The sequence below is a fragment of the Crocodylus siamensis genome, chromosome 1 (genome assembly GCF_052110815.1).
Source record: "Crocodylus siamensis isolate JL-2025a chromosome 1, ASM5211081v1, whole genome shotgun sequence".
NCBI classification, from domain to species: Eukaryota; Metazoa; Chordata; order Crocodylia; family Crocodylidae; genus Crocodylus; species Crocodylus siamensis.
The window spans coordinates 68,700,142-68,715,410 of NC_143395.1; the positions used below are offsets into that span (position 1 = coordinate 68,700,142).

The following is a 15,269-nucleotide window of genomic DNA, read 5'->3' on the forward strand; positions in this document are numbered from 1 at the left end:
CACTACCACCACTGTGACCTTCCCTAAGAACTCAACTTGGAACCCCAGAAAATACAACTTGAGAGAGCAGACAAAGTTCTTGAGGTATTTGGTAGGGAAACAGCCATAGGTGGATTAATGAATGGACCAGGTGGGCACGAGCCCAGGGGCCTTTACCAATTCGGGGCTTGGGATCCTTGACAGGGAAGTGAAAGCTGCAGTTTTAAACATGGCGCCTATTTTTGGTGCCAAATTTAAAACTGTGGCTTTCACATTTGCTTCCCTGAGAGCTGGGAGCAGGGGTCCTCCAGCAATGGCGCGGGGGGTGGGACGAGGGCTGGGCCAGGACAGCCACGCCTGGGGGAGGGGGAGGCCAGCTGGTGCCTGTGGGGAGGGGGCTGAGCTGAGCTGGGAGAGCCATGCCCCACCTAGTTGGTGGGGGGCCATTGGGGCTGGGCTGGCAGGGCCAAGAGTGCTGCACCTCATCTTTGTGGGAAGCAGCGCTGGGAGGGCCTTGGGGGCTATAGCCCCCCAAATTCATGTTAGCCACCCCACAGCCACCACTCCCATGCCACCACCTTCAGAGACACAGTGCAGCACTCCTGTCCCGAGCCAGCCCAGCCCAGCCCAACCCCCTGCATCTGTGTGGCTGCATGGGACAGCTGGGCAGCAGCTCCCTGCAGGAAAGCGCCGTGGGGCTGGGCAGGAAACGAGACTGAGCCACAGGCGGCTCACAGCGGGCAGGGGGACAGGGTGCAGAGGGCTGCCTCCACGTGATCGAGAGTGGGGCAGAGGGAGGTCCTGTGAGGGAAAAGTGTGCGTCTGTCTATCCGTGTGTGTATGTGTGGGTTCATGTGCAGAGAGTGAGAGTAGCGTGCACACGCCTGTGTACATTCGGCCGTAGCAGGGTGGGGAGCAGGGAGAAGAGGCAGGCATGTGCCCCCCAGCCCGGTGGGATCCACCCAGCCTCCCCCACCAGCACTAGGAGGGGAAGGGACCTCTCTCCCCCCTGCAGCCCAGCATTTTTGAGGATGACAAAACTCTTTCACATACTAAAACTAATATCTCATTAGCAGGGATCCTGGTTTTCTCTGATAAAAAAAAAAACAATCCCCAGTTTTCAGATTAAAAAAAGTAACCCAAAATCCACATTTTTCATGATTAAAAAGAACCAACACTAATATATATGTGTGTGTGTATCTCTCTCTCTCTCTCTCTTTCTATATATATATATATACACACACACACATATAGATATACATATAGATAGTGGTGTTCTATCCATAGAAAAATGTGGATTTTGGGTTGCTTTTTTAAATCCGAAAACTGGGGATTTTTTTAATCAGAGAAAACCAGGATCCTTGCTCATTAAGTATGTACATTGCCTCTATAAGTGGATACAAATGTGACAGTAATAATTTAGGGATTAAGATATACACGGATACCTTAAACACAAGGTCTTTGAGAGAAGTTTATAATCTCAAGGCATACTGTGGCAGTTTAGGATAGACCATATCTTTTTTGTGAGTGAAGCAGTAGGCAATTACCAAAACAACATGAGAAACCAATTAATGATTTCACCTATACCTCAGCTGTTTATAAAGAAAATGTTAAGACTTCTCTCCTAAATTTCTAAAAGGTTGCCAGAAAAAAATATTGTCTATCCTAAACTGTCTTACGATATCTTTTTCTGGCACTCCTACAAATTCCAGCTTGAATACATATAACAGTTGATGTTCAAAACCCAAGCACCAGATATAAACACGTGGAAATAGATGGTTAAGGTTTATTTGCTATCTAGGGAGCTGGGGAGAAAAAAAATCCAGTTCAACTAAGTTCAGATTCTCTCTCAGCAGCTTCAAACTTCCAAGGAAACCGAGGCATGAGATAATCTCAGTATGAACAAAAGAAGTAGTTAACGCTGCCTTGCACAATCTTGGGATAAACTGTCACTTTTTTCACAGTAAAAAATTCTGCCTTCAGGACTGGAACAAGCCTAGCAAAAGAAACGACTTGCCATATCAGACTGTGCCAAGATATGCTGAACAACACAGAAGTTTAAAGTATTTATTCAAGAGCCTTTTTTATTTTCAAGCCATTTTAGCTGGTCAATTTTGAATCAGGCATAACTATGTTCACTGACTGCAAGGAGGCTTTACTATAATTAGCAAATTATCTAGCTTCTTGACTGTTTGTGGTTTTTTTTTTTCCTACCTCACTGTATACACTCAAGACTTTTATAATACTAGCAGCTGACCACAAAAAGAGAAGGCTGTGTTGTTGAAGGCTGTATTATTGGTGCAATACACTGCTTTCAGAATACGAACACGAAAGCTATAGTTAAACAGATGATGGTTCTGATGAGAAAACTATATTTAACATCAAGAACTGCTTCAATTTTAGAGCGAGGTAGCTGTGTTCATCTTAAGTCAGGCAGAAAGCAGGCTAGAGATGCACCTTATGCAATGACTAAATCAGAGATGCATAAGCTTTTGTGAGCCAGAGCTTTTATTGGAACTTTCATGATTTTATTGTATTTGTTGTATTTGTATTCTATTTTATTGGAGGTAATTCTATAAGTAGGCTTGTTAATTTATTATTAAATTTATATTCTGCCCTATTCAAAGACTCCAAGCGGCATACAATAAACACACAACCTACAGGCAAGATTCCCCAAACAACACCCCCCTCGCTCTCACCCTCTGGCCTGCAAACCCAAGAAACTTCTTTCCTCCTCCCTATGCCCTGCTGAAAAGCCCACAAAAAAAAATTAAAAAGGAATGTAAAAGAACAAAAAACACAGCCTCACTTAGTATAACTATTCAAATGTATCTTCCCAAATCAACCTTGCTCATAGTTTAGTACATACAGATTTCCCTCACCAACCACGGTTTTGTCAACCACAGTTTTAAGTATCCACACTTCAGAGAAGGGGTGGGGGAAGAGTCTGAATATACCCTCCACTGCCCCCCTGGCCCTACTCATGTCTCGCACTCCTCTCCCCCCTCCAGCCTTGCTGGTACCCCTCACCCGCACCCACAGCCCCTGCTCCCCCAGTCCTGCTGGTTTTGCCAACCACGGTTTTGCCAACTGCGGGAACTTTCAGGAACCTAACCCCCATGGTTAGTGAGGGAAACCTGTATATACTAATGTCATATTGCCAGGGGCAAGATAGGATGATATATTTTAAGACACTTGCATATAGTTTTTCTCTTTTAATATGTGACCATCTAGAACAGTGGTTCCCAAGGTTTATTATAATTACTTTATATGACAAAAATTCACTGGTGGTACTTAAGGTTGTATCATTTTAAATTGGTGGCGCACAATCGGTCAGAGTTTGGGAACCACTGCTCTAGAAGATTTAGAGGCAAGATCCTGAAAATGAAGCTTCCATCAGCTCTGTGTCAGATTCAGCAGGCTGTGAGCATATTCCCTTGCTCGGAAGTGGCTCTATTCTGGTGAGGGAGGGAAGTATGTTTATAGGTTCCAGTCTTGAGAAGAAATGAAGATGGGGTCTTCTCCATGGCTATAGGGGACAGGGCTAGGAGTAAGGGGGTCAAACTGCAGCAGGAGAAATTTAGGTTGGAGATTAGGAGGGATTTTATGACCGTGAGGGTGGCCAAGCACTGGAACAGGCTGCCTAGAAAAACCGTGGAATATCCATCCTTGGAAGTTTTCAAGAGCAGGTTGGACAGGTACTTGGCTGGATTGGTTGAGTTAAGGACGATCCTACAAGATAACTTCATGAGGACCCTCCTTTCCTATGATCCTCTGAACGTGTATGCACTTGCTCAAAAGTTAAACGTGCTCCCAAGTTTGCCGAAGCAAGGGCACAGCTGAAACATACTTCTGGGCTGGCAGCTTTCTACAAATACGTGTGACATGAGAAGACAGATGATGAAGCTAACTACTGAAGTCAGTCAGTGGGCTCTACAGTGGATCTACACATAGTGCTGTGTTTTATTTTAATTGTGAAGAAATATGGATTTGAGGTAACTTTTTTTAAACCGAAAATTAGGGATGTTTTTAAATCAGAGAAAACCAGGGTCCCTGGTGATGATGAACCATACCATCTGCACCTTGCTTTTCCAAATCCTAGATCCACTTGGGCTCTCTACAGACCTGATTCAGTGCAAATTGACCCTGCCTTGCTACCTGAAAGGGAAGGTCTTTTCCACACAGTGTGCAATGAAAGCTTGGAAGTCCTTGCCACCAGTTGTGGAAGTGCCTGTGTCCACAGAAGTGGTGGACTGCGCAGTTTTGACCATGCAGGCATTTGGTACATGCATAATCAAGGACTAAACGACTGTGCAGTAACCGGTTGTTGTCTTGACACTACTGTGCAGTAATGCCATGTCATGGTTAGTGCCCCCCAGCGCTACTGCACAGTATTGTCTCACGTAGACATGGCCAGTTTAGCCCGATTTAGAAAGGAACTGGACGAATTCTTGGAGGAAAGGGGCATCAGGAGCTGCTGAGCATGGGAGTTAGGGGCACAGCCACAGAACCAGAACTTCCTAAACCTTAAATACTCAAGGCTGCGAGGGAAAGAGATGGGTGGGGAAAAAACCCAGTTCCCTCTCCCTTTTGGTAACCACTTCCTATCCCAAGGTGATGCAAAAGATTGGTAAAGAGGGACCTGTGCTTGACTCAGCAAGTGGCAATCCTTACCATCCTGAACCGCACCCTCTGCAACCCCCTTTTCCAAATCCTAGGTCTCCCAGGGCTCTCTCTAGATCTGACTCAGTGCAAATGGACCCAGCCTGACAAGGAAGGTCTTTTCCCACACAACCCGCAATGAAAGCGTACAGCTCATTGCCACCCAGTTGGGTGGAAGCTGGCAGTTTAGACGTAGGTTTTTTGGACAACAGGACGGGGAGGGACCTGGGCAAGATCATCGGATCCAGCCCCCTGCCCAAGGGGCAGGAAGTCAGCTAGGGACAGAGGAACCCAGCAGGATAAGCGTCTTAAAAGTCAAACTAAAAAAACCCAAACCATCTGGCTAATTTTTGGAGGCAAGGGGCATCAGCAGGGAGTGCGGGGCTTGGGACGCCCCAGCCCTTCAGTGCCGGAGCCTGTTCACGCCCAGCTGCCGCCCCCGCTGCACCCCTGGGCGACACGGGAGCCCGGTGCGAGCCAGCGGTGGGCAGTTCTCCGGACACGACCCCCGTGCAAGCCGCCGCCCTCGCCCGCCCCGCCCGCAGGGCCGCTCCGCGCCTGGGCGCAGAAGCGCGGGCTGCGCGGCGCGGGCTGCGCGGCGCGGCTCCTCCCGGCGGGCGGGCGGCGGCGCAGCCATGGGGCCGGGCGCGCTGGGGCTGTGCGTGGCGCTGTGCGTGGCGCGGGCGGCGGGCGGCGCGGTGCGGCTGGCGCTGCTGCACACCAACGACGTGCACGGCCGCGTGGAGCCGGCGGGCCGCGAGGCGGGCAGGTGCAGCGCGGGCGCGGGGGACTGCTACGGCGGGGCGGCGCGGCGCCTGGAGGCCGTGCGCCGGCTCCGCACCCGGCACCCCCACGTGCTGCTGCTGGACGCGGGCGACCAGTACCAGGGCACCGTCTGGTTCAGCTACTACCGGGGCGAAGAGGTGGCCTTCTTCATGAACCGCCTGGGCTACGACGCCATGGTAGGGGGCCGGGGCCGGGAGGGAGCGGGAGCGGGAGCGGGCGGGCTGCGCGGCTCCGCAGGGCGCCTCTCGTGCCCCGGCGGCGGGCGCCGTCTGGGTTTAGCCCGGCTCTGGGGCCGGCAGGCAGGGTCCCACGCGGCTGGAGTCCCGCTTGCCGGCAGGGGAAACACCGGGACCACTAAGGTGGCTTTCCTAGCTGCAGGGGAAGACCTCTGTCTTGGCAGGGCGTAGTACCCGGACCCCGGTAAGGCGTAGGTAGCCTCCGGCCTTCACTTCCCCATGGAAGATCGTGGCTTTACACCAGCTTTCTGGAAACGGGAGAGTTGTTCCCAGCTTGCTCCGTACAGCGGGGGGCAGCCGAAACTCCGTGGGGGCACCCGAGCCCCAGGCCTCCGGGCCGGGGCCTGCACTGCACGCAGGACGCCTGCCAGAGGATTTGGAAACATCTGCAGTGGAGGAAGTTTGCAGGTAGTAGGACCAGATATGGCTCTTGAATGACTCACGGATTTGGAATTGATTTGACTTGGGACAAGCACAATTTTCCTTTAAAAAAACAACAACCCGTTGCCCCACTTGAAGGCCCCACACAGTGGCCACTGTGCCCGCCGGGCCGTGCCGGTGGCCAGGAGGGAACGGCTGCGCGGAAAGCGCCGTCCCCGGCCTGTTTGAGGCGGGTCAGAGCCCGTGTTCAGCTGCAGATGGAGCCAGGGGCTGGAGCAGAAATGCCTTTTGCTGGGTCAGATCCAGCTCCGTCTTGCCTAGTCTTCTGTGGCACGTGGATCCTCCTGGCCCTAGCCAAGCTCGCCATCCATCCCACCGCGAAGAAGGCTGTGGCTGGGAGGACCCCGGGGACTGTGGGGCCTCTTTCCTGTCCTTCGTCCATTCCTGTCTCTGGGTAGAGTTTTGCTGGGCAGCATCCACTGGCTCCTTGGACTCATGCGTGGGCTGTCGGGTGTGCTCTGCTACTGGCACGCTAATTTAAAACCTTCGACCATAACTCCTGCCCCTGCTTTATCTTTAGTTGTCTCAAGCATTCAGTTATTGCCTGGCTAGTGGCTTCCGTTTCTAAGGGAGACCTGTAGCATTTCCTTGTGGGCGCTGGCTCAGGGTCCCTAAGCAACAAATAGGTGTGTCACGGGGATATTCCTGGCCTCAGCCAAGCTTGCCACTTATCTCAGCAGGAGGGAGGCTGTGGCCAGGAGAACCTCAGGGACCGCAGGGCAGCTTTCCTGTTCCTCGTCTGTTCCTGTCTCTGTGCGGTTTCACCGGGCTGTGTCCACTGGCTCTTTGGACTCGTTCGATGGCTGGTGTGCTCTGCTCAGTGTCCCCTCTTGGCGTACTCGTTTTGAACCTTTGACTCTCACTTCTTTCCCTGTTTTTCTTATTTGTTCCACAAATTGAGTTGGCACATATCCCCCGCTGCTAACAGAAGCAGCTGTTGGGTAACTGTTGCTTTGTGGGTGGAAGGCCCATACTACCGATATGTGTTAAATAGGCCTGAGTCACGCAGTGTCCCCCCCAGCTCTTGGTGCACTTGTTTATAAACTTTACCCCTCAGTTCCCTGTTTTTTTTCTTTAGTTGCCCCCTGTAATCACTTGATGTGTACTTAGTGCCCCCTCAGATTACGGAGGTCTTTTAGCTTTACTTGATGGTGCATGGTTTTAATGCCAATCAAATACGCCCATGTCATAAATATGCCAGTGGCCCCCCTCATCAAGTGGGGCTTATAGGTCTACTTCGTGGGCTTTGGCCTCTGTTCTGGAACGGCATGTTAAAATGCTTGTCACACATTGGCAAAGAGTGGATGCTGGAAGGGAGAGTGAAAAGGCTATGACCAGGGTTTTTTTCCTGTTCTTCACTCACTTGTAGCCTCCAGCATTTAAGATTTAGGAAGTTCCCACTCGGAGGCTGTAGCCCTCATTCCTATGTTCAACAGCTATTGATGTGCATTTTTTCCAAGAATTTGTCCAGCCAGTCCTTTTTTGAATCCGTCTAAACTGTCAGCTTCCACAGCATCTGGTGGCAGTGAATCTCAAACTTTCATTACATGCTGCATGACTTCCCTGTCAGGCTGAAGTCAGGCAGGGACAATTTGCACTGAATCAGATCTGCAGAGAGCCTGGGGGGATCTAGGATTTTGAAAAGGAAGTTGCAGATGGTGTGGTGCATCATCATAAGAGCTGGCATTTACTGAGCCAGATCACAGGTCATCTTGCCCGATCTCCTTTGTCACACAAGGGCGGGGAGTGGATGCTGAAAGGGAGAGGGAACTGGGTACAACCAGGGTTTTTTCCACTGGGCCTCTCCAACTTGCCACCTGCAGTATTGAAGGTCAAAGACGTTCTGATTCATGCTGTGTGGAAACGAACTTTCTCTTGTTATTAGTTTTGTTAGCTAGTTTGTTTTTAAACTAACTGGGTGCATCTACACGAGACACTTAATGCACAGAGGTCTAATTCTACTGCACATTCGTGCATCACGGCAAAAGCTGTGCTAATGTACTAATGTGCAGTAGAATTAGTTTGCTGCGCACTGAACGTCAGGAAAAGAGTGTGCCTTTGCTAATGCGTCAGCTACTGCACATTTAGTGAGTACCTCATGTTAGAGGTACTAAACTTAACTGTGCCATAGTAATGATGCATTTGTGTATGTGTAGACACACCCACTGATGCATAAGGTTTGGTGTTGCATTGTGACTATCATGTATCAGGCTGCACTCCTTCATTCCCAGGTTTGCTCTGCTGAATGCATAGAGTTAAATCACAGGCAGCCTTGAAAGGGCTTGAAAGAGATTGTTATAGTTGGATCCTTTGTATGTAAAGGAAGGATAAAACAATAGCTTAGATAAGAGCATCTTGAACACAATTTCCCAGTGCCTGGAATCCCCGCAGAGAGGGCTGATTTGCAGAGACTGGGAAAAGATAGATCAAAAAACCTGTAGGGCTGATCTAACAAACCAGTGAGAGAGAGGTGGCTTGGGGTGAACAGAGGGAAGTTGCCCACAGGGTGTCAGTGAAGAAAGTTGTTGACATTCAGAGAGGAGACGCATAGTTAGCCCTGTCAGTCTGAAATTAAGCAGGAGGCAGGGTAAATTTGCACCTTATAAGCTAACTAAATGAGATGCATAAATAGCACAAACTTTCTGAGAGCTGGAGCTTACTTCAACAGATGCTGTGAAAGGATGTGCGAGACATCCTTTAAAAAACAGTGTTTAAAATGGAGATAGTGATTTGAATACAATGGTAGAAAGGGAGAGGGGGAACTGGGGTAAGACTTCAGGGAAGACTCAAGAGAGAAAGAGAGAGGTCTGCAAGCTGCCCCTCCCAGTTGGAAGGAGTTTAGGCAGGCTTCATGTATTTCCTTGCCTAACCTTTCTGGGAAATATGTGTGTGGAACTGTGGGTGTGTGCTGCTCCTTGGTTCTTCATGCTTTGTTCCCAGTGGTCTTGTTTTGAAGACATTTCTCATCCTTGGAAGATGTTAAAGTATCAAAGGCGTGGTTGGGATCTGAGGAACGTTATGCCCCATTCCACACTGCATGTTCTGCCATGGCAGTTTCCCGAGCCCTGTTGGACCTGAAGAGGGGCTTTAGTAGGGGGAGGGGGAGAGCCTTAGGTCCAGGATATTGTTCTAGGGTACAGGCAGGAGAGCCTAGGGAGAAGTTGGAGCAGCACAAGAAAATTATTGGGCATGCATTGGAGCTAGGAACTTGCATGGTGATTGGGAAAGCCAGAGCAAGGGAATATGGCTTGGGGATTTTTGTTGTTGTGCCCTTCCCTATTCTTGCATATCCTCCCACATCTGCACCACATTTGAATAAAGGATTGTCTTTCAAGTCCTTCCAGTTCTGCCTGCAGACCTCAAAGTGTTGAGAGGTCACAGTGTCTTGAATGGTGATAGAAATGTGCATTCTTATTTTACCATGCTGATCTAGACCTTTATTTGGTCTATAAGGATTTTTTTCCCCATAACAAGCAAAAAAATTAAATACCTTTTTTTTCTTCTGCTGCCATCAAACGGTGGTCCACAGACTATGCCTAAGGGGCAAAAGGTGACTATGATCAATCAGAAGTATGTGAATATTCACACTTACAATTCAAAGGGGTCCACACCTCCTTCAATATTTCCAAAGGGGTCTGCACCTCCATTTGAAGTGTTTCAGGAGGCTGTAAATGAAAAAAGGTTGAAAACCACTGCGATAGAGAGATCCGTATAGTATATGGCTGGCAACCAAAGTGCATTCTTTTAGATTTGTAAGTGTTCTTTTGCATTTTATTTTGCAAAATTCAGTCTTCATTAAAGGCACCTGCAATACAGGTAGAGTCTAAAGCAGCGGGAATGTGAAGTAACTATAGTTCTTTTCTGTGTAGGTTTGGTATGATCTCTCTCAGGACTGAAAGCTTGCCAGAAGTTTATGGTAGACTGGAACAGCATTTCCCAAAATACACGGGAATGCTTCAGCTGAGTAGAGCAAGTATATACAGTGTTCTGTACTGACTGATGAAACATTGATACTAGCTTTCCAGAGAAAGGGTTGGGGGAAGAAGGACCATTAATTCACTGACTGCCAGGGTAATTCTGCTGTTGACTTTCATAGATCATACTCTTCATTCTTGGTATGGTTTTAAGAATGTAGGGGTATGAAATACAAATAAATTATTTTTATTTATACTGGTATATACCATATTGCTTTTTTTCTGGCAATACTTGGCTATATAATGTTGTAATGCAAATAAAGTTTACCAAAATATCAGTCAGTACATTAAGAACCACAGTCTGTACGTGAATTTTCTACTCTTTTAAAGCACATCTTACATTTAAAGATAACATACTGTACTATTACTACTCTGACATTTATTAATGAAATCACTGTACTTTCCAAATACAAAATAAACATGTTGCTTGCATTCTTGTCTTTGAACAGAAAGTGACAGCCTGGTTTTCCTAGCTCTGTTCCCTCCAGTTCAGAGACAAAGTGCATGTCTACATCACTTCCAGCCATTCTAGGGAGCATTGTCATGAAAACACCCTTGCTTTTATTCTGGGCCCACCAATGAATGAAAACATGTAAAGCAGGGACTATTGGTGCCTGCACAGAGTACAACCAGTTCTGTTGCACTCCATGTCTTACATGTTTATTAGTGCTCATGGAAGCTACATTTGTGTTTTTTTCCAGCATTTGGTGTGCATGGATCATGAGTAAGGTGATGGGGGTGTGTTTTCTCAGTAGTGCTCTCTAGCACAGGCTGAGACAGTGTAGACATACCCAGAGTCATCCAGGGTGTGTATTAGTACGCTTTATTCTTGGTACTGTTTTAAGAATATAAAGATACAGATGCTCCTACCCTGTTTTATGCCAATATTAGAATTTGATTTTTGTCCACAGCAAACATGCCAAAGTAGGATATCATCGTGTTCAAATTTAAGTTAAAAAATGGGCACATTTGCTTGATCTTGATCATTGCTTGATCCTGTAGCCTTAGCAAGGTCCTTATTGGTGCATGACTCTCCAATATGTGGGCAGACCAGTTGGCATTCATTAGTCTGGAAGTTTCCTCCGCATTTGCATGTGATGTTTGCGTTGTTCGAGTATCCCCACTGTTGCATGTTAACTTTAGTCTTACCAACCCCCGTTTAAAGGAGTTTCAAGCTTCTTCACATTGACCAGTCAAGCTTTGTACCTGCAGAGAGATGTTCAGTAGTTCTGACATCCATCCTATCTCCCTACTGGGCCATCTCTAGTCATAATTATCACAGCAGGAGCATTCACGTTTTTGAATCTGCACATTCTGCTACACACTTATCACCTCAATCAAAGCATCTGGCTTGGTGCTTTTGCTTGATTCCAGGCACTAGCATAAGTAATGAGATCAATAGAAAAAGCAGAAGGGAAGGGGAGAAGGTCTATAAGAGAAGAAACAGAAGAAAAGATAAGAATTATATATAGCATGCTTGTGTTAGTGAGAAACAACAGAACTTTATTCAGAACATGACAGGATGTTGTCACTCCAGAACAAAATATTGTTGTTCTGTCAAACAAAGTTTGGTAGAGCATGCCCAGTATGTTACTTGTGAGAGAGCATTAATAGTAATTTTGAGATGGAATCTAACATAATTTTTCTCTTTGTTTTTCATTTAGGCCTTGGGGAACCACGAGTTTGATAATGGGTTGGATGGATTATTGAATCCGTTACTTAAAAATGTGAATTTTCCTATCCTGAGTGCCAACATTAAGGCAAAAAAAACAATAGCAAGCAACATCACTGGATATATCCTACCTTACAAAATAGTAAATGTGGGTTCAGAAAAAATTGGAATTGTTGGCTATACCACAAAGGAGACTTCTTTTCTTTCAAATCCAGGTATGCTTTCTTCTAGAATTGCAAGAATAGTCCAAGCATTTTTAAAAATGGACTAGATCCAGCAATCTTCCGTAATGTGAAGTCCTTCCAGTTCCCTAACTTATAAAATAAGATTCAGCGTGACTCTGAATTCTACATTGTGCCTACATAGCGCTGATTTATTCCTAGTAGTTTCTTCTAGGAACTCACCATAGTTACCAAAAAATCAAGTAATGTTCCAGGACTTCCTCTGAACAGGAACCTCTGAAGAGTTTAGATATCCAGACAACTTCACGTTACAAGGTTACTATCTATTATCAGTATGCCTTCTGTGCTACCGGTACTGTTTGTTGTCACTTCTGCAGTCTAAAACTGCTGTTAGAATACTTTAATAAATTATAAGCCCATTGAAACACTCCATCCTCATGTTCCCATTGTCATCCAGCAATATTCTTTGTACATAAGGCTGCCAACATAAACAGGTGGAAACAATGAGCAAAGGAAACCTTAAAGAGTAGCCTGTAGCCAGCAGCCAGCTGGTACTTTTCTTTGAAGTAGGGGTGTACCAATAGAAATTTTTTGAGCTGATACCAATCTGATCACTGATATACAACCCAGCAGCTTGGAGAGTAGGTAAGTGGCTGAAAAGTCTGTTGTGGGGGAATGGGCTGGGGGACGGAAGGGGTGTGGTGGGGGGCCAGATCGAGGCCTCTGCAGTGAGGGTGGGAGTGGGGCTGGGGCTCAGGCAGTGGTGGGCGCTGCCCAACCAGGGCAGGGCAGGGCACAGGACGGAGCTGCGAGCATCTTGTCCTGGGGTTGCAGGGAGCAGGGCTACAGGAAGTGGCTGCAGCCACTCCAGGATTGCCTGCAGCCCCAGCCCCACCCACCGCCAGAAAGAGCCCAGCATAACCCTGGCCCCAGCCTGCAGTAGCAGCCCACCCTTGCTCTGCTCACAGATCCAGGGGCACGTGCCCACATGCATTCTCGAAGTGTGTGTAGAGGCGGGAGCTGCTCCCCCCGTGTCCCCCAGATGAGCCACTCATGGCTCTGTCCCATCCTGTGCCCTGCCCTGGCTGGCCAGCACCTGCCCTTTTCCCTGCCCCAGCCCCACTCCCTCCCTTCCTTCTTCACCGTGGGGGCCTCGATCTGTCCCCCCACACCCATTCCCTCCCTTTCCCCTACAACAGACCTACCAACCTGACACTGCTCTTCTCACTGGTGGGCTGCACTCCTGGTGACCTATGCACAGGGCATTTATCGGCAACATTATCAGCCATTTCAGCCAAAAAAGTCAATTGCTGATAATGTCAGTTTTCCTTATATCGGTGCTTATCTGATATGTACTGATAAATGTACCTTTACTTTGGAGGCCTCCATTGCACTACTGAATCCAGCCACCACTAATAAATTATCTTAGGGGGTTCTTTTCTTACTTCTCTAAGCATTAATAAATATCTTACATCTTTTTTAGGAGATGATATCATGTTTGAAGATGAAATTGAAGCATTGCAACCACAAGTGGACAAACTTATCAATTTGGGAGTGAACAAAATTATTGCACTAGGACACTCTGGCTTTTTGGTGGACCAACAAATTGCTCAAAAAGTGAGAGGAGTGGATATTGTTGTTGGGGGACATACAAACACATTTCTGTATACAGGTAATTTTGCTCTTACTGAAAGTGTTTCTACAGTAGGCCTTAAAATGATTGTCAGTTGAAAAAACTGATTGTTAATTAAAGGAAATCCTTATTGAAGTAAGAGAATTTGAGAAAATATGTTCTACTGATAACTAAATATTTTGGCTGTATCTTTAGGTGGTGACTGCAATCAAACTATACTAATTTAAAATAGGCAGAGCCAACCACACCCTGTCATACATCAACAGGGGCATCACTAACAGGTCCAGAGAGATCTTGCTCCCCCTCAATGCAGCGCTGGTCAGGCCACAGCTGGAGTACTGTGTCCAGTTCTGGTGAGGGTCCAGAGGAGGGCCGCTCGTATGGTTGTGGGCCTCCATGGCCAGCCCTGTGAGGAGAGGCTGAGGGACCTGAATCTCTTCAGTCTCCGCAAGAGGAGACTGAGGGGGGATCTTGTGGCTGCCTACAATCTTATCAGGGGCCACCAACAGGGACTCAGGGAAAGTCTGTTCACCAGGGCCCCCCTTGGAGTCACCAGGAACAATGGCCATAAGTTGAGGGAGGATAGGTTTAGGTTAGATATTAGGAAGAACTACTTCACTGTAAGGGTGGCCAGAGCCTGGAATAGGCTTCCCAGAGAGGTGGTGCTCTCACCTTCCCTGGAAATCTTCAAGAGGAGACTGGATAGGCATCTGGCTGGGGTCTTATGACCCCTGCCACCCCCAGTGCTCCTTCCTGCCCGTGGCAGGGGGTTGGACTAGATGATCTGTCTAGGTCTCTTCCGACACATTGATTCTATGAAAACAGCTGGAGATTTGGCTGCTGTAAAATGAAAGCCATATTACCTTGTTCAGTTGATTTGATTTTATCAATATCTGCCTTACACTACTGCACATGAAAAATAGGACTTTGAAAAACGTTACTGTAGTATCATGCATCTGAGAATGGTGCCATGATGCAAGGAATTCATATCCAGTTAGTCTTGGTTGTCTTGATAACAACCTGCAGATTGGAATGGGAGTTGTAGGCGGGATAATTTGGAAGGTGACACCTATAAGCTTCCAAGAAGCTCTGTACGCTTGGGGAGTGAGCAACAGCACTGAGCACAGTGGGCTACATGGTTACAAATGGCAGCACAGAACACAGTGCATTTAATAAAGATCTAGTTGCTACAGTCCAGATGGAATTATTATTGCACTGTATTATTATGTGCATAAAACATAGTGGCATTGACTGAGGACTACAGCAAGAGTGTGTAATTCAAAGCATCACCTATACAGCAAAGAGATCAGGCAGCATGGAAAGACTCAGACGTCCTATAACTTTGCCAGCTGTATTTCCTAGTGAAAAGAGTGTTTGACTGTATATGGAATTGGGGGCTAAAAACCTATTCATTTTTATGCATTTAAGCAGCACTTACATAGCCATGAAACTGCAATTTTTGGCACGGTTTGGATTTATATAGCAAAGTTTACCCTTTACCTCCCTGTTGAGCATGCTCAGCAGGCTGCACATTTTAAAATATTCAAGGGATTTGATCTAGGTAGCCTAACCATAATGTATTCCTTATTTGTTACCAGACACTAAGAACAGAAATAGCATGAGATACACACCTCCTATCCTGAAAGGAATGAATCGCAACAAATTCTCCCCTGGTTTACTACATGGCGGGGCAATTATTTGGGC

At 47.2% G+C, this 15,269-nt stretch overlaps 1 protein-coding gene across 2 annotated transcripts in view; it reads left to right on the forward strand.

Annotated features, from left to right (window-relative positions):
- Window positions 1-5,037: 5,037 nt before the first annotated feature.
- Window positions 5,038-15,269, forward strand: part of NT5E (5'-nucleotidase ecto) — a 47,286-nt gene continuing 37,054 nt past the window's right edge. The window contains exons 1-4 of one of the 2 annotated variants that reach the window (XM_090036078.1): window positions 5,530-5,603; window positions 5,828-6,071; window positions 11,743-11,965; window positions 13,416-13,604. In XM_090036078.1, coding sequence (XP_089892204.1) covers window positions 5,883-6,071; window positions 11,743-11,965; window positions 13,416-13,604 — 601 coding nt within the window. In that variant the 5' untranslated portion in view covers window positions 5,530-5,603; window positions 5,828-5,882. Of the gene's footprint in view, window positions 5,604-5,827; window positions 6,072-11,742; window positions 11,966-13,415; window positions 13,605-15,269 lie in introns of both variants that reach the window. The other variant, XM_090036084.1, reaches the window with a different exon arrangement.